This window comes from Myotis myotis, unplaced genomic scaffold (genome assembly GCF_014108235.1).
Source record: "Myotis myotis isolate mMyoMyo1 unplaced genomic scaffold, mMyoMyo1.p scaffold_m19_p_8, whole genome shotgun sequence".
NCBI lineage: Eukaryota > Metazoa > Chordata > Mammalia > Chiroptera > Vespertilionidae > Myotis > Myotis myotis.
Window position 1 is genome coordinate 94,024,825 of NW_023416390.1, and position 19,230 is coordinate 94,044,054.

Here is a 19,230-nt window from a genome sequence, read left to right on the forward strand (position 1 = left end):
GAGCGCGGGGCCACTGCTTTTCCCTCGGGATCCCCGGCGGCTGCAGGCTCCCTCCTCCAGCTCCGCGCGGGCGTGTGGGGAGCCACAGTCCCTCCCGGCGCCGGGAGCCCCACTGAGAGTGGGAGGCGGGGAGACAATACCAGGGCACAGTCAGCAGGCGCCTCTCCCGCCGGGCTTTAAATCCCCGGAAGTGAGGAAACTGCTTCCGGAAGGAGTGGGAGCGCGGCCCCGCCCTGCAGAGCGCCCACCGCCCCGCCCCGCCCCGCCCCGCCCCGCCCCGCCCCGCCCCGTCCCGTCCCGTCCCGTCCCGCCCCGCCCCGTCCCGTCCCGTCCCGCCCCGTCCCGTCCCGCCCCGTCCCGTCCCGTCCTGTCCCGCCCCGTCCTGTCCCGCCCCGCCCCGTCCCGCCCCGTCCCGTCCCGTCCCGCCCCGTCCTGTCCCGCCCCGCCCCGTCCTGTCCCGTCCCGCCCCGTCCCGTCCCGTCCCGCCCCGCCCCGTCCCGTCCTGTCCCGCCCCGTCCTGTCCCGCCCCGTCCCGCCCCGTCCCGTCCCGCCCCGCCCCGTCCCGTCCCGCCCCGCCCCGCCCCGTCCCGCCCCGCCCCGTCCCGCCCCGTCCCGCCCCGTCCTGTCCCGCCCCGTCCCGTCCCGCCCCGTCCCGTCCCGCCCCGTCCCGCCCCGTCCCGTCCCGCCCCGTCCCGTCCCGCCCCGTCCTGTCCCGCCCCGTCCCGCCCCGTCCCGCCCCGTCCCGTCCCGCCCCGTCCGGCAGGGCCGAGCCCTGAGCGTTCCCGCCCAAAGCCCAGGTCCCCGCCAGCCCTGCCCGCGGAGCCGGACCCTCCAGCCGGGCGCCCGCACCGCACGGCCCCTCCCGGGCTCTGGGCAGGCTGCCTCGGCTCCAGGGCCCGGGCCCACGAGGCTGCCGGAGGCCAGGCCGGCTCCCAGGACCTGGGAGAGGCCTCCGTTAGAGAGCAGTGTGTCCCACAGCCCCAGGCTCGCTTCGGAGAAACCCGGTTCCAGGAGCCACAGGGCAGGGCGGGAGAGCCCATTAGGGGGGCGGTGAGAGCTGCGGGGCGCTGTGTGGGGGAGCCGCCGGCAGAGGAGGGGAGGCAGCCATGGCCTTGGGCAGGGTCAGGCCTGGACCGGCGTGGACGGCTCAGAGAGGAAGTGTCCGACCAGTCACATGGCACGGAAATGGCCCTGCGGCCACTCGGAGCCGGGCCTCCATGGCTGGTGGCGGGACCTGTCCGGGGAGCAGCGGGGGAGGGGGGGACACCCCTGGCAGGGGGAGGGGCTGGAGGGAGGGGCAGCAGGGCCAAGGGAGCTGGGGCTCAGCGCCTGGCGGGGCAGACTGCCCGGGGACCAGGGTCTCACCCAAGCCAGGAGCTGACACCACTGCCCGACGGTGGCTGTCGCCCGGACCGTCGCGCTGAGGACGGGCCGGGTGCGGCCAGGCCCGGGGCTTTCCGGACAAGGTGGCAGGGGCGAGGGGGGCCGCCACGGGACAGGCGTGCCCCTGGGCCGGTCCACCAGAGTCCAGGGGACCCTGACCCACTGGCTCTAACGAGGAGGCTATGACATCGAACAAATTAAGGGAAATCAATCCCACTTGAGAGGAAATGGGAACAGTCAGGATGTGAGCAGCTTCTTTAAAAAGGGCGTGTCTGGGGGAGGCTCTGGGCAGGGCCGTGTGAGGTCAGCCCCCTGGCCAGCCGGGAGCTGGGTCCCCCGAAGCCCGAGGCTGGCGCGAGCACCCAGGCCAGGGGCGGAGGGGGCCCAGCCACCGAGGCTCCTGCGCTGACCGCCGGCAGCCAGGCTGGTGGGCAGGAGGCTGGGGACGCAGCCGCTGGCTGGTCCTTCGAGGGGAGAAAAGGAGCAGGCGGGCTCTGCTCGGGGGGCAGGAGGCGGGCGGGACCGAGTGGGCCGCTGGGGCAGGGGCTGGGGCGGGGGGCCGGGGCCGGGACAGCGCCGAGCAGAGGGCCCCACCCTGCTGCACCCAGCCCCCCCCACCCCCCCTCCGCGTCCTGAGGCCCTAAGTGCCCTGGGCTGCGAGCATGGGGGCTGTTGCTGAGCGGGGTGGGCGACCCCCTAGGTCAGTGGTCGGCAAACCGCGGCTCGCGAGCCACATGCGGCTCTCTGGCCCCTTGAGTGTGGCTCTTCCACAAAATACCACGTGAGGGTGCACGTCCAGTGCGATCGAAACTTCGTGGCCCGTGCCCAGCAGTCGGTTTCCAGAAAGGAGATACGTAGACGAAACAGTGCAGGAGACGAGTGTGGGTGGGAGGGCTGGAAGGGGCCGACCTCAGCGAACGTACCTCAATCAGACGGAGGACGTTTTTAGCAAAGGCCAGCTTAGGAGGACCCTGATTCAGTTAATAACAATGTACCTACCTATATAGTTTAAGTTTAAAAGATTCAGCTCCCAGAAGAAATTTCAATGGCTGTACTGTTGACATCTGGCTCTGCTGACTAGTGGGTTTGCCGGCCACCGGGCTGGGCAGAGGGGAGGATGTGGCCCAGAGCAGCCCACAAGGACAAGCGCCTGCTGGACGGTCTGAGGTGAGGACACGGGAGGAAGCAGGGAGGCCCCCCAGGAAGCTGCCGCTGCTCGTCACAGCCGAGTGCTGGGTGTGACCAGGGCACGGAGAGGGAGGCAGGGCTGGGGGGCAGCAGCCGCGAGGGGAGCGGCCCAGCAGTGGGGGCCTGGGCCCGGGCCCGAGGGGCATCTGAAAACCAGCCGAGGCCCCAGGCCCCGCCACCACAGACACGCACACCGGCTCCTTCTCAGGGTTTATTTCATCAGTAACATTCGCTCTTGTCCTCGACAAAAACAATTGGATTATGACTTGTCTCCCATCAACTCAGTTTTTGTATGAATAACCAGATTTCTTCTCAACACTTCGTTTTTAAACAAGAAGCTATAAATAAATAAAGCTTTAAATGCTCCTTGGTCCAAGTTAAACACTTCCAGTTCTCAGAGTTCAGGCTCGGGCACACTGGCCTGGCCGCCCAGGAGGAGTCTGGGCGGGGCCGCCTGTGCCCTGGAGGAGCCCTGCCCCGGGCACAGCGGCAGTCGGTAGGCCCGGGACCCTCGTACAGCAGGCGGCCTGTGTGGGACGTGCGAGGGGCTGCGGGGAGCGGCCTGCCCCACCTCCTCCGGGCACCTCTTCCACCTCTTCCGGGCGCTGGCCGAGACAGCACTGCTTTCCAGACGCAGTCAAGGAACCGAGGAGGGACCATGTTTCCGTGGGAACGGGCACAGGCCGTGGTTGAAACATTCCCCCGCGTGCAGCCAGGTCCTGGCTCAGGTCACCCCGGAACCGGCCGCTGAGCCGAGCCGGCCGCTCCCGAGCTCCTGCGCCTGCAGCTGTGCTGCGCGTCGGTGCAGACCCCGCCTCCGCCATGTCCTCTGCTTCCCTTTCAGGGCCACGAAGTCAGTCACCGGGTGCGGGGCCCGGGCTGGACTGGCAACGCCCACCGGCCCGCTGGCTGCTCGGCCTTGGACACAAGACAGAGTGGCCAGTACAGGAAGCTCACAGGACAAAGCCCTTCCCTGTGGACAGCCGCCTCACGGACCCCAACTGGCGTCCTGTGACCAGAGGCTCCTGCTCGCACCCTCCCTCCTGGGCAGCGGGGCCGCCGGGACCTGGGTGGGACCTGCCTGTGAGGCTGCTGCCCTGGCTGGACCCTCTGAGCGGCCTGTGCCCCACCCGCTGCCTCTCCTGGAACGGGCGCGGGTCCTCAGTGTGCGGCTCACTCAGCTCCCGAAGCCCAGGTGTGGGGCCTCATTTGGAAGGGTGTGCCTCAGAGCATGGCGTTCCAGTTTGCAGGGCCTGCCAGCCTTGGGTGAGGGGGGCGGGGCAATGCTGGGGGCCCAAGGGTGGGTGCCAGGGAGTCTGGAGCCGTTTCTCCTGACCAGCCAGGAACCTGAGAGCCCGCACTCCTGTCCTGCTGTCCAGAACCACCTTGGCCCGAGCTGGACGGGTATAAATGGGCCGGAGGGGGGATTGGGGGCAGAGAGCAGCGGGCTGGGGCTCCGGGGCAGGCAGTCCTCACAAGTACCAGGGGCCAGAGGACAGGGCAGGGGCCCTCAGTTACGGCCCCTGACTGAGCTGGGCTGATGGGGGCACCCTTCGGCGGGCTCAGGGGCAGCCTTCCCGCTCCCACTCCTGGCTGCACTCTCCATGCCTCCTGTCGGTGAGGACAGAAAAGGGGTGGGGCAGGAGGTGTGTCTAACCTTCTGACCCAAAGCAGGAGGTGGGGGGGGGGGGGGCTCCCAGGCTGGACCAGAGTCCTCCTGGCTTCAGAGGGGAGGCCCGTGCTGAACACAGGTGAGGGTAGCGCCCCCTCCTGACACCTCAAGGGCTCACGGGCCCGAGGAGGGGCTGGAGGCCCAGGGCCGTGGGATGGCTCAAGCCGGACAGCCCCAGAGAGAGGGGCGTGCGCAGCGGGCAGGGGCCACTTCTCCCTGGTCTGCAGGGCCACTCCCCACTCTCGGCTCCATGGTCTGTCCCTTATCTTCAAACCTCCAGCTGCTGTGAAGTGAGGGCCCAGCGGGCTGCTGCCTCCCGGCCCGTGCAGGCCCCTGGCCTCCGCTCGCCCTCCTCTGAGCCTGTGGGCGGCACAGATGGGTTCCTCAGACCCAGGCCTGGGAACTGGGAGCACCAGCCCCACCGGGCCACTGCCCATCCCGTCTTAGTTCCGGACGCACCTGCCCTCGGGGAGCGGACCCGGGACCCTCACCCGAGTGCCGACAGCCGCGAGCCGTCCCTCTGACATCCCCTCCCCAGGGGCCTCCAGCTGCCGCTACCACTTCTCGATGATGTGGCTCATGTAGTCCTCGGTGGGCACGCGGCCCGGCTCCTCCGCCTCCTCCCGCGGCGCCTCCTGGGCGCGGTGCAGCAGGCGCTCCTCGCGGCTCCGGAGCCGCTGCTCCCTGCGCTCCAGCTGCCGCTTGTACTGGTAGCGCTGCTGGAACAGGTCGCGGGCGTAGTCGTAGAGCTGCACGTCCAGGTCGTTGAGCTCCTCGATGCGCCGCACGGTGTCCGCGTCCACCTCCACGCCCCCCGCCCGGGTGCTGTTGTACTGCATGAAGGGCCGGATGAACTTGAGGTTGAACGTCCGCTCGAACAGGTACTGCGTCTTGCGCTGGAACTCCGTCAGGCCGAAGAAGGCCATGCCCCGCAGGTTCTTCTTGGCGCTGTCCAGCAGCAGCTGGGCCCGCCGGCCCTCGGGGACGAAGGACAGGTTATAGCAGCCCACCAGGCTCAGGTCGGCCAGCATGCGCACCTGGCGGTTGTTGGCCAGGTTGTAGGGGCAGTCCATGAACTCCTGCAGCGTGCAGCCCGACCAGTCCGTGCCCTCGTAGCAGGGCGGCAGCTCCTCGGGCGTGGGCGTGCGCCCGTCGCACATGTGCAGGGAGGTCTTCCAGGTGGCCCCGCGCTGCACGTGCCGCCACTCGCTCAGGTAGCGGGACACGGGGTCGCGCAGCAGCGTGATGTAGTAGAACTTCCTGCAACGAGACGGGCAGTGAGGCGCAGGGCACACAGGGGAGACGGGCAGTGAGGCGCAGGGCACACAGGGGAGACGGGCAGTGAGGCGCAGGGCACACAGGGGAGACGGGCAGTGAGGCGCAGGGCACACAGGGGAGACGGGCAGTGAGGCGCAGGGCACACAGGGGAGACGGGCAGTGAGGCGCAGGGCACACAGGGGAGACGGGCAGTGAGGTGCAGAGCACATAGGGCCGGGGGAGGGGGGGCCCGGGGGGCTGGATCTGTCTGATGCTGGGTCTCACTGTGGGCCCCAGACTTCACCTCTGAGGTGAACCCTCAGGCCGAGACCTCCAAACGGCCAGAAACGAGAGCCCCAGCCACCGTCCTGGCCGCGTGTGGCCACGCGGCGCTCGCCTTGGTGCCCTGCACTGGCCACGGCTCCCAGGACAGCCTGGTCTTACCTGCTGGGCCGGAGCGCCGAGTCCCCCGAGCCCGTGTGCTTAGAACCAGTGGCTTAAAGAGCTGTTCACAGCACAGGCTCAGCGCCACCCAGGCCCACGCAGCAGGGCACTCAGCGGGGCCCCTCACGGGCACACCCACGCCCAGGCTCCCGAAAGTCCGGGGGGCGGCCCCAGCGTGAGCTACAATCCGTAATCTGTGCTGTTTCCCAAGAACTGTGCCAGCCCCGCAGAGCCGGGACCCCTGTCCACAGGGCGTGTCCGTGCGACGGGAGAAATGACTCCAGGGAGCTCTGCACCCACCTCGCCGGGGCAGGTGCCAATCGTGACCATGTCCCTGCAGAACAGGAATGGCTGGCCCCAGGTGCAGGACACCTGGAGCTGGGGGCCCCGGTGTCCCCAGGACAGGCCTGGGTGTGGGCTCCGCCCGCTGTTGTCAGAGGCCCCAGGGTGGGCAGAGCTGACGTACTCGGTGGGGTGGGAGGCAGGGGCCAACTCGGCCCCACACACCACTCCCGCCAGACGGCACCCACACTGCCCTCCTCACTGAGGCCCAACAAGAGCACCCCCCATCCGCCACCCCTCACACTGCTGTCTGGAAGAGCCTTGGGGGTGCTGCTGGCATTGCCCAGGTCTGATCACGGGTCAGAGGCCCCAGGGGGTAGGCACAGTAGTGGCAAGGACAAGGTGGGGTACCAAGGGAGGCATTCCAGCCGCAGGAGGGCACCCCCAGGACACTGAAAGGCAGCGTTCTTGAGCACCTTCCTGAGGGGGCTGGGCACCCCTTCCCCTCCCAGCAGGGCCCGCGCTGGAGGGGCAGCAGGAAGATGGGTCCCGCAGTGTGCAGCCAGGGCAGCGGGCCGCCTCCAGCCGGTCCCCGGCCGCCACAGGCTGGTGCTGCGCGCTGAGGCCTCCACACAGCGTGGGCAGGGCCCTGGGCAACTCCTGTTCCAGCCCCTCCGGGGGGAGTAGCTTGTGGCCCAAACCTGAACCCCCAGCTCCTGCGGAACCTGCTTCAGTGGCTCTTACTGCCTTGGGAGAAGAGCGCAGGCCACCTGCACCCTCGAGTCCCTCCCTGCCCCTGGGACTCCCCTTGGCCTCTCCCCTCGCTCCTTCATCGCTGGCCTGGCCCCTCCTCTAGGCCTCAGCCAGACCCCCTGCAGCCTTGCTCTGCAGACACAGCTTCCCCTGGGGCCTGTCACAGCCGTGACTGCACACTGATCTCTGCCATCACCCTGGGGCAGGGAGTGGATGGGCAGGAGCCGGCTCCTGGGTGTGCGCTGAGCCAGGTCATGGTGCCTCCCGGGACAAGACTGAGAAGGGTGAGGGGTCCCAGACAGAAGGGGGCTCAGGGCAGGGGCCTCACACCGCCAGCCCCAGGAGAGGACACCCGCCCCGAGAGGCGAGGCAGCGGCCTGCTTCTCGAGGCCCCAGCACTGGGGCGGCGTGTGGCCGGCTCTTCCCTGCAGACTCCGGTTTGGTGCGAAAGCCCTCAGATGGGGCCACCAGGGCGGTCAGTCCACCAAAGGCCAACATCCCAGAGACCAGGTGTGAGACTGGGATGAATCCTGACCCCACAACCGCTTCTCAAGAGGCCAAGACAGGACACGCCCAGACACACGTGCGTTCACGCAGCACACACGCGTGCACGTTCCCGGGAGGTTCTGTGTCGGTGCCACGTCCAGCCCTGCCCACCCAGGCCCCACAGGGAGGCCGCCACACAGAACCCCACCCACAGGCAACAGACGAGTGTGGGGTTCTTCCTGGACCCACACATCCAGGACGTGCATGTCACCTGGCAGACATGCGTCCCCAGCTAAGGCCACATGGGCTCCGCCTGGCTCCCCAGGTGACCTCTAGGGCAGGGCCCGGCAGCTCTGCAGCCACCTCACCCAAGGTCTCGCCACGAGGGGGCGTGGCGGGCCCCGCTGCCCCGACACACGCGGACCCAGGCCTCACTGCTACCCGCATCCTGAGGCCTAGAGGCCAGCTCTGAGGTCAGGGCACCCAGTGGCCTGCAGCTGGGCCTGGAGAGCCAGGACAGGGGGAGCCTCCCTGCCCGAGGGAGGCCCCTGCTTCCAGGTCCCTCTAGTCGCAGCCACAGACGGCAGAAGACGTGCCTGCCACACACCGAGCGTGAGGCGGCGAGTCCCTGCTGGCGGGCCCGAAGCCCATCGCAGAAGGTGCCCCTGCTGCCAGACCACCGGCTCTGCGGGAGGTCTGGTGCCCGAGGACCCGCGGATGCAGTCGCTGAGAGCCACCGGGGTGCCGTCTGCACTGGGTACCGACAGGCGGCAGGAGATGCACATGGGCCTCGGGTCCCTGTTTGCCTTCCCTGGTGGAGCGAGGGGTGAGCAGTCCCAGAGCCTCTCACTGACCCCACAGCTCCCCCTCTGCCACCTGAGCGCTGAGGTGGGTGGCCTCTCCTTACTGCGCCCCTGGTGGCTGCCTGTCTGGGGAGCAGGGCTGGCTCACGAGGAAGGGTGTGGGATGGGGCGTGCCACACCTTCTCTGCCAGACAGGCCTGTGGGAGAGGCCAGATGGGCTCTGGAACCTGCTGGTGGGCCAGCCCCGTCCCGCCTGGTCCTGCGGGAGGGGCTCAGGAGCCCTCCTCGGCACCCACACCTCCCCCCCATGGCCTCCTCGGGGACTCGGGCACCTGCCCACCTCCACTCACCTCGCCTGCCTGCCCGCCCTCGCTCACTTGCTGCCACCGCACAGCAGCCACTGTGGCCACAGCCTGGGCCGGGCTGCCCCCCACCCAGAGGCCCCTAGTCCAGTGGTCGGCAAATTGCGGCTCGCGAGCCACATGCGGCTCTTTGGCCCCTTGAGTGTGGCTCTTCCACAAAATACCAACTTCTGCGCATGGGCCACGAAGTTTCAATCGCACTGTACGTGCGCGCCCGCACGTGGTATTTTGTGGAAGAGCCACACTCAAGGGGCCAAAGAGCCGCATGTGGCTCGCGAGCCGCAATTTGCCAACCACTGCCCTAGTCCATCTCCCTTGCTTGGCTTTTTGGCCCATTAGCCACGTCCCCAGACACACTGGCTGTTTGTTCTGGCTAATCGCCTGCCACCAGGGGGTGCAAGGCACTGACCAGAAGTGAGGGGAGGGCACGTGTGATGTGGGAAAGACCCCACGGATGGACCCACACCCGGCGGCTCTGGCCGGGATGAGACCTGCTCGGCATTCTTTGGGGGTGCTCACAGCTCAGACAGAGGACCTGGGCAGGGCAAACAGCTGTGCACGTGCGAAGGTGGCCCTGTCCCTGCCACTGCCCCCCCCCCCCCCCCCCGCTACATGGCTTCCCCGGGCCGTGACACGCCACCCGGGAGCCCGGCTGTGCGCTGGGCGGCGTGGACAGGCTGCCCGTGCGCAGTGACGATGCGGGTTCCACCTGGATGTCGCTCAGCAATAAACACGAACCAACCACAGCCACTCACACAACTTGGGTAAACTTGATGACGAGGAGGTTGCGGGGAAAAAAGCAAATCAAGAAAATTTAACAGAGTACAATGACACTGTTTATCAAGTTTCCAAAAATAAAAAGTAAAGGAAAGCCTCCTTAGAGGGGCACACACACGCCGAGACGGTTTCTGAAAAGGTGTGGCTGCCGGGCACGCACGCCCGTGGCGCCATCGCCGACCACGCCCCTGTCCCTCGGGCGGCGGGAGGGCGAGGTGTTCCACGCTGTGTCTTATGCACGTTACACAAGTCCTGTCACATGCTCCAAGCACTTCTTGATAAGGAAAAGTTTTAAAAATTTTATAAACAAAACCAAGATTCTTCAGGGCAGCATGAGGGCCCCAGCCAGCCTTCGTACCAAACCAGGAGTCAGGGTTCCCCAAATCGCAAGGGTCCCTGAATTCTGCCCCGTGCTCACTCTGCCTGCAATGCCGCCCTCCCCTCTGGTGTCTGCCAGCTCCCGCCTTCAGCCCTTCCTCTGACTCCTCCACCTTCCCACCCGCCTGGCTGAAGGGGAGGGTCCCCGCAGGGTGAGGACCGTGGACGTCATCTTCGGGAACTGGGAGGGTGGCCAGCTTGCTGGGCCTGCGGGGGCCCCGTGGCTGTGAACTGACCATGCGCTCACCAGCTGGCTCTCAGTGCCTCTCCAAGCAGCGACCACGGCTCTTCCCGAGCCAGGCATCAGCTGGCGCTGCTTCCCTCCCACCCTGGAGGGCCGCCTCCCCGGGGCTCCCCCCACTGCTGCCACCTGGCGCTCGGGGCTGGGGCGGTGCTCAGCGACTTGGCCGACAAAGTGTACTTTCAGGGTGAAGAGCTTCTGCCACTTTCTGTGAGCGTAGCCTGAGTGGGAGCCATGGTGCCGGCCTCCAGGGCAGCCTGTGCAGCAGCAGGACTGGCAGAGCCCTCCCAGCTTCACGCCCATCCGCCACCACGTGCCACCCCCAGGGTCTTTGTTTCCCCTCCCCCAACAGACCGGCTGCTCCAGAAGGCAGGCCTAGGCACCCAGCCCCAGTGCCCTGAGGGTGGAGAGCCGCGTCCCCACGGCCCTGCACAGGCAAGGAGGCTGCTGAGGTGGCTCTTCTGCTGCCCGTGGCGCCTGGCAGGGGGAGGGCAGGCGTCCGCAGGGTGGCGAGCGCTGGCCCAGGGCGCATGGGCTGTGCAGCCATCTGGGACCCGCTCTGGGCACAGGGAGGGCATCGCGCTGTCCCTCTGCCTCCAGGAAGCGGGCCCCACAGCGGTCCCATGGCCAGGAGGGAGTGGGCTGGGGAAGGAGAAGCCCTGGCACTCAGCGGCCCAGGGCACGCTGTCAGTGGTCAGCAAAGGCCGTCCACGGCATTGCCCTCCGGGCCCTCGCCCCGGCAACAAGGCACAAGCCGGGCTCCCCGGTGGGCACGGCTCAGTGATCGGTTCCCCAGGGCCCTGGGCAGGAGGTGATGGAGCGAGGGCTAGGGGCACCGCTCCCCAACGGCAGGGGCAGATGGAGAAGGGCCTTGTTCATTTCACGGAGAGACAAGGGTGGCTGGGTCAGGACAGGGTGCAGCGTGACCAAGGACCTTGAAGATAAAGCCCGGGGCGTAAAGAGCCCGCATGCTGTGAGCAAGCCTCTGCGGCTCAGCGGTTCTGCATCCTAGGCCCTGGCTCCGTGCAGCCCACAACCAGGTCCTCGTGGACAAGGATGTGCTTTGTTCGTGGGTCCAAACACCGCTGCCGGGCCGTGGCGACCCTGATGTCGGGGAGCCCGAGGTCCAGGGGGGCCTCTGGAGCCCTGCCCACTCCAGGCCCAGCAGAGCTGCCTCCCTCCTGGGGAGGTGGGCACCGGGGCGACAGGTAAGAGGCGGCTGAGCAATGGGGCCAGCAGCGGCCAGGGCCGGGCAGTACAGAGAGAGAGCCAGCGACCTCACTCCGCGCCCTGGCTGTCGGGCTGGGGCTGGCCCGGCAGTCTGACCTGCGCCTCCCGCCCACACAGACGCGGCACGGCCCTGCCTCCTGCGGCACCGGGAAGGGCAGGGGTGCGACCAGGCAGCCAGGCGAGGGAGAGCCCTGCCGGAGGGAAGGCCAGGCAGGCCGAGGTGTGGCAGTTGAGCGCAGGTCGAAGGAGAGGGAGAGGCAGGCAGAGAGCAGAGGAGGGCACCCGACCCGGACGAAGGCCGGCGCCAGAGCAGACTGCACGTCGTCTCAGTGGGAGGCAGGCGCGTTCGCCCCGTGAGCGAGGACAGTGCTGTCAGATGGGCCACAGCACTCCTGTCCTTGTTTCAAAATTCCAATCACCGCCCTGGTCGGTGGGGCTCACTGGCTGAGTGCACCCCAGGGTTGCTGGCTGGGTTCCCGGTCTGGGCACATGCTGGGTGGGCTCGATCCCCAGTAGGGGGCGTGCAGGAGCCAGCAGATCGATGTTTCTCTCTCTCTCTCTCTCTCTCTCTCTCTCTCTCTCTCTCTCTCTCACACACACACACACACACACACACACACACACACACACACACACGGAGATTTCTTCTTTCTTGCTCCCTTCCCCTCTCGCTAAAAAAAAAGCAAAACTAAAACAAAAAATCTTTAAAAAAACTTCAAGTTTTTGAAAAAACACACAAATAACAAGTGTTCCTAGTTTAGGCTTAGCAGCACCTCGCCAGCCCTTCTCTCCACAGTGTCTGTGGGTCTGCGGGGAGGTGGGAACCTCCCCGACTGACGGGTCCACCCGACGGCTCCTGGTCGGCTGGTGTGGCAGAAGGGTGCCCCAGCAGCAGGCCCTTGGAGTATATGCCAGGGGCCCGGAGCCCCCTTTCCTCCCGAGGGCACGCTTCCAGGAAGTGGGCTCCATGCCTGTGAGAAGCCCAAGGCCCCCCCACCCGCCCTGAGACCACGGGGCAGTCACTTCATTTGTCCACGGGCACTGCTTCCTGAGGCCTGTGCTGGTCGACGGGCAAAGCCCTGCCCCCAGAGCCCAGGTGGGAACAGCAATGACACAGCAGCACACACATGTGTGCACATGAGCCAAAGCACCATGTCACCTCGCGTTCACACGGACCCAGCGCTGAAGCCCAGCCATGCCCCGCGACTTCAGAGGGGCTTGTTTCTGGAGCCCTGCTTTTAATTGTTTTGCATTTTCCCCATTTTATAAAACCCAGGATGCATGACAAAACAGACACACAAAAGGATTAAAAGCCCTTGATGGCCGTGATCACATCTGCTTTTCTCACGGGAGGTGTAGACGCGGCGCTGGGAGGCTGCTAGGCCACAGACCACCAGTGACCGGCTCTTCTAGGGGTGACCCCACAGCTCACAACACCCCTCCTCCCGGAATCCCAAGCTCTCCCATGCGGCTCTCCCACGTGGACACGGACACGGGGCCTTTGAACAGGGGGGAGGGGCCCACCCTGCCCCTTCCCAGGCGCAGGCATCAGGGTGGGCCAGGGAACGGTGGCCTCTGTAGACAGAAACCCAGGGACCTCAAAGCACACTTCACAGAAGCCGCCTGATGCCCAGCTAACTGCAGCGTCTGCCCACTTTCTCCTGAGGGGAGCGGGCGTACCTGCCTGATGAGCTGGGAGTGACCCCTGGTCCTGGGAGAGTCTGCGGTCCCTCCTGCCAGGCCTCCTGTGGTCAGGATGGGAGGAGGGAGGCTCAGGTGTGATGTGGTTTGGGGCCCAGCAGGCATTCCCTCGCTTTATTCCTAACACCGCTGAGGTGGGGGTACCGTGGCCGAAACCCCCCAGCTCTCGGGCATCCATGCTGGTGTTTGCCCACCACTGACAGCCCCAGACAAGGGGTCTGTGCGGGGGGGGGGGGGGGGGGGGGAGGAGCAGGTGCCCCCAGGGCCTCCCACCTGCCTGGGCTCTGCCCTAGTGAGCGCAAGGCCTGACGGTAACCCGGGGCGTCTCTGGCTTCCACGGCCTCACCGCACCGTACCCATCTGCCTCCCAGCCATGAGGGGCGGAGAGGAGGCCACTTGAGAAGGGAAACAGCCAGAATGGACTCCCCAGCTCTTGGCACCGGGAGAGGGAGAGGGAGAGGGAGAGGGAGAAGCTGCCAAATACGCAGCCCCATAACCGTAAGGAAAAGTCAGGGGTAAGCAGTTCATGATCTTCCTACAAGTATTGTGGAATGCCCGCAGCCTAATCTCAAACAGTTCTGCAAAAAAGGAAAAAAGGCACAAGTCCATTTATGCCCAGACATACAGATGTGCAGAGCAACAGCTAGCGCACAGGCACGCGCCAACACGGCAGAAGGTGAGCCATCAGTGCGTCCGGGGAGAGGGCCGAGGGTTTTTAAGTACGTTTTTCGGGGTGACCCTGGTTAATAGGCTTCAGGTGTACATTTCCATGACACACGATCTGGGTGCCACACGCAAAGTGAAACCACCTCCCGTCACCTAAGTTCTTACTATTTCAACTTGTCGGTTTGACGTTTTACTAAGTGTGTGTGGGGACATTCCTACAAAGGAAACGCCAGGCTATTTCTATCGAGTTGTAAAAGGACAAATGATCCGCTTCGCACACTCTTCTAGATCACAGGAAAGAAATATCCAACGAGGCACCTTTGCCCCAATGCCCAGGTCAGACAGACACATGGGCAGCCAGGCTGCCCCAGGACATCCACCCGGGCTCCGTGTCGCAGGCACAGGTCCCGGTGCACAAGGGGCACGCACTGAGCTCCCGTGTCTGGTCAGTAGAGGCCCCAGAAGAGCGTTCCCTGGGCCTGACACACGTGTCCCAATAGCCCAGGACCACGCCGCACGGGACGCCGGCACCTGCTGCCGGAGGCCAGGCCCGTCTGGAGGGAGAGAGGGCAGGTGGCCGGGGCGGGGAGAGAAGCGCGGGCCCCTGTGCTGCCCCAGGCCCAGCTCAGGGCCTGTTCTGGGAGCCAGTGCCGGTGGGACCCTGGCGCGCACAGGCTGCTGAGATGGTCGCGGGGTCAGAGGCCCCGCCCACCTTCCGCCACGTCCTCAGGCGCCCACGCGTGCAGATGAGGAAGCAGTGGGCCCAGCGCCACGTCAGCCTGGACTAGAGGGAAATTTAAGGGACCCTGCCTCCCGGAGCAGCAGGCCGAGAGTCCTCAGCCAGGTGTGCCAGGCTGTGGGGGAGGCAGGGGAGGGCGAGGCGGGCCTGGGCCCACGGGACCCACCGAGCTGAGGCGGGGACACCTGAGTGGATGGGCAGCGTGGCTCAGTGGGGTCAGAGCTCCCCCGGCTGTGGCACAGCGGAGGGCAGTGACTCACTGGGCACATGGGAGGCGGGTGCCATCAGCTGACAGGCTCCGGATGGAAAGAGGCTGGCTCACGGGGGCAGGAGACGCAGGGGCGTCTAAGAGGCAGCTCAAGGGAAGAGGGCTTGGCCAGGTCCTGGACTCCACACCATGCGCCAGCCCAGCTGCCCGCAGGTCCGACCGGGGAGCCCCAGACACCTCAGGGCGTCCATAGGCAGGACAGCCACTCGGTCAGTCGAGGTTCCCCCTGGACATGTGTGTCTGTCCAGGCGTCTGGTGGGCAAAGCCCAAGCTGAGGCCGCCTCAGGCTCCTGGGGACCCAGCTGCTGGGAGCTCAGGTGGGTCCCCACTTCGGTGCCTCTTCCACCCGGCACCACACTTCCGAGGGCTCCTGGGGGCCGGCGTTACCTGAAGACGCAGCCCCTTTCAGGACCAAGGCCCCAGGCGGGGCCAGCGGTGTCGGCGCAGCCCACGTCACTGCCAGAGGAGCCAGGCTCGCCGATGGGGAGCTGCACAGCTGCTGCCCAGGCGGGCTCCCATCTGGCCCAGTCCTCTCCACTCACCTCCACCGGGCCCCCACTCCTGACGCACACGGTCCTGGGGCGGCCTGGCGCTCAGCGGGGCACAGCTGGGCTTCCTGTCCCCATGGGTCCTGGGGTCCTGGCAGAGCTGCTCCCCTCCTGTGTCCGAGCCCTGCTGTGCACTGACAGGCAGCCCAGGGCCCCCCACTCTACCTCCTTGTCCATGGCCGGGCTGCGGGACTCCGCCCCCCCCCCCCCCCCCCCCCCGTCCTGTCTCAGGTAACCTCCTCCCATCGCTGGCCCCACGCCCGGCCCCACGCCAGCACGGCACGCACACCGGTGCTTCTCCCCTTCCCTGGCCGGCCTCCCAGAGCCTGGTCCACCTGCCCACATCCCAGGGCCAGGGTCGGGCTTGGCACAGCTGAGGTTTTGGGGTTGGAACGAAACTGACCAAGTCAGTGGTGGCGACTTCGGGGGCCACCTCTGGGGCCGTGTCCTCGATCGGAGCCAGGGAGGCTTCCCAGCAGCCACGCTCCTCCCTGGCGAGGAGGGGAGGGCAGCGGCGGCCACAGAAGGCCTGTGCAGGGATCGGAGGGCGCACAGGCTTGGCCGTTAGCCCAGCCTCCTCCAGCCCCGCTGCCTGGCTGCAGGGAGGCCAGGCCCCTTGTGCAGAGCCTCAGGCCGCCAGGGAAGGAAAGCAAGTCACACACCTGAGCACAGACACAGCTGCTTCCCGACGGCCCAGGGGCAGGAATTACCACCCAGCCTGGGGGTGGCAAGCTTCAGGAGGCAGTGCCCTATGGGCAGGGGCTGGTGGCCACCAAGGGCCCAGTTAGTCCACAGTTGCCTCAGACCATGCTGAGCCAGGCAGAAGCGGCAGTGGCCACGAGGGAAATCCCAGGGGTGGGACCTGGCCCGTTGGGGGTCCGCGTTGAGACCACTGCAGGGACAGGCGCACTTGAAGGTGCCACACCTCAGCCGGCAGGACCTCCTAGACCTTCTGCTGGACACCTGCCTCCTGCGTGGGGGCCTGCGGAGCCCGGCACCCGTATGCAATGCCCTTGGGCCCGAGCCAGGAAGTAAGAAACGCTATGAAGACATAGAGAAGCTGAAGCCCGAAGCATTCCTGGGGGCAACGTAAAATAGGGTGCTGGTGCCTCAAAAAACTAAACATGGTTATCACACGACCCAGCAAGTGCACTTTCTCACACACACACACACACACACACACACACACACACACTCACACACACACTCACACACACACACACACTCACACTCTCTCACACACACGCACGCACTCACACACACACACACACTCACACACACACTCACACACACACACACTCTCACACACACACACACTCACACTCTCTCACACACACGCACGCACACACACTCACACACTCTCTCACACACACACATGCACACTCACACACACACACACTCACTCACACACTCTCACACACACACACGCACTCACACACACACATGCACACTCACACACACACACACTCACTCACACACTCTCACACACACACACGCACTCACACACACACATGCACACTCACACACACACACACTCACTCACACACACACACACTCACACACGCACTCACACACACACATGCACACTCACACACACACACTCACTCACACACACACACTCACTCACACACACACTCACTCTCACACACACGCACACACACTCACACACTCTCACACGCACACACACTCACTCACTCACACACACACTCACTCACACACACACACTCACTCTCACACACACACGCACACACACTCACACACTCTCTCACACACACACGCACTCACACACACACACACACACACTCACACTCTCACACACACGCACTCACACGCACTCACACACTCTCTCACACACACACACACTCACACTCTCACACACACGCACACACTCACACACTCTCTCACACACACGCACGCACTCACACACACACACACTCACTCACACACACACACTCTCACACACACACACTCACACATGCACTCTCACACACACACATGCACACTCACACATACTCACACACTCACACACACATGCACTCACACACACACGCACTCACACACACACACGCACTCACACACGCACACACACACACACTCACACTCACTCACACACACACACTCACTCACACACACACACACACACACACACGAGAATTGAAAGCAGGGCCGCACCGTGTGTGCTGTTAACAGCTGCACATTCACAACAGCGAGGGGCAGCCAGCCGGGTGTCCATCCAAGAACGCAAGGAGCCAAGTCCTGACGCAGTACGTGAACCTTGAAGCCACCAGGGTCAGTGAAATAAGCCAGTCACACAACACAAGCGCTGCCTGCCTCCAACCGCCGGCAGTGCCACGGAGGGCCGGGAGGAGGGGACTTAGTGTTTGAGAAGATGGGGTTTCGCGCCCCAACCATGTGCACGCACCGAATGCCACTGACCTGTGCGCTACGAACGGTCACACTGCGTTTGATGCTGTTCACATGTGGCCACACTTTAGAAAAGGGCTTCTCCCCGGAGCGCGGCGGGCAGACCAGGCTGGCGGCGTGCGCTCAGGAAAGAAGTCCTTGGGCACAGCCACCCGACACGCCCACGGCAGGGTGGCGTGGAGCCTGGGCTGCCCGGCCCCACACGCGTGCTCTGGGACGATGGAACCAGAGGAGGCCTTGGGCGGGGCAGAAGGGTACTCAGACATGGCCCAGGACTCAGGGATGACCTGTGGGAGCCCCATCTGTTCTTCTGGACAGAGCAGAGCTCCGCAGCAGCCCCCTCCGGGCCCCCCTGCACCACGCCTCACCCCACCTGGACTTGGTGAGCCCAGCCCCATGAAGTCCTCACCTCCCCACAGCCCAGGGTCACCAGTAGAGACAGCCTGGGCCTCAGCCTGCCCTTCCCAATGCTCTCAACAAGCTTCAGGAAGTGAGGACAAACCGTGAGCCGGCCCTAGTGATGGGAATGACCGCCGCCCCTGGGCTCCGCGAGTCTCAGACTTATGACAGGAGGGCGGACGGGACAGACAGGACCAGGGCCCGCACCTCAGGTGAGCGGAGAGACCACCACCAGCCCCACTGAGCAGGTGAGAAACAGGCCCACAGTCATATGGACACACAGACAGTTAATCCTCACCTAAGGACGTTTTTCCCACTGGGTTTTAGAGGGAGGGGGAGAGGGGGAAACATCAATGTGAGAAAGAGAAAGACAGTGATGGGCTGCCTCCCACACGAGGCCTATCAGGCCAGGGACTGAGCCTGCAGCCCAGGGACCGGCCTTGACCAGGAATCCAACCTGCGATCCTTCGGTTCGGGGCCGATGCTACCACTTGGCACCACTGCCGGGGCAGCAGGGCTCCTATGTGCCCAAGGCACACCGGTGAGGAGTGCATAGGACCCACGGGGGAGCCAGGATGGCCCTAGCTGCTGGGGGGCAGAGGCCGACAAGCAGGCTGTGCAGAAAAACTCACGGCCTCACCCTCGCGGCCCTGCCCTCGCTGCCACCTGCAGGGGATGGGGGTGGAGGAAGGTCTGCAGCAGCAGAAACACCAGCCCTGCCTACCCTCACCCGACACCCAGCCTGGTCTCTGCTTGTGCGGGCTGGGCCAGTCTGCCAACATCACCAGGTGAAGGGCTGCCTTCCTCCATACCTTCTGCAAAATTTCACACACACACACACACACACACACACACACACACACACACTCTGACCCGAGGTTCCCACAGCCAGTATCACAGCCTGTCTCTAACCCCAGCATGGGCTGAGGGCAGGACTGGTACAGGCCAAGTGGCATCGAGTCTCCTGGGCTGGGAGGCAGGGGCCCCGTTACTGAACAGCCTTGACAGTTCTTCAAGCTGCTCAACTCCAAGTGAAGCTGGGTGTACACCATGCCCACAGCCCGCCCGCCCGGCCTCCCGACCGCACTGGTGGGTAGACAGGAGGGGGACACAGGACGGCTGTGCTGGACAAAGGGACATCACCCCGTCAGCCTCCTGTAGTGCCTTTCCCGTCAGGAGCAGCCACTCCCGGGAGGGGGGGGCCCACAGGGTGCCTGGCACCTTAGGCC

General features: G+C 65.6%; 1 protein-coding gene across 1 annotated transcript in view; it reads right to left on the minus strand.

Annotated features, from left to right (window-relative positions):
- Positions 1-2,768: 2,768 nt before the first annotated feature.
- Positions 2,769-19,230, minus strand: part of HS6ST1 (heparan sulfate 6-O-sulfotransferase 1) — a 31,818-nt gene continuing 15,356 nt past the window's right edge. Inside the window, exon 2 of the mRNA XM_036318745.1 lies at positions 2,769-5,503. Coding sequence (XP_036174638.1) covers positions 4,798-5,503 — 706 coding nt within the window. The 3' untranslated portion in view covers positions 2,769-4,797. The remainder of the gene's footprint in view (positions 5,504-19,230) is intronic.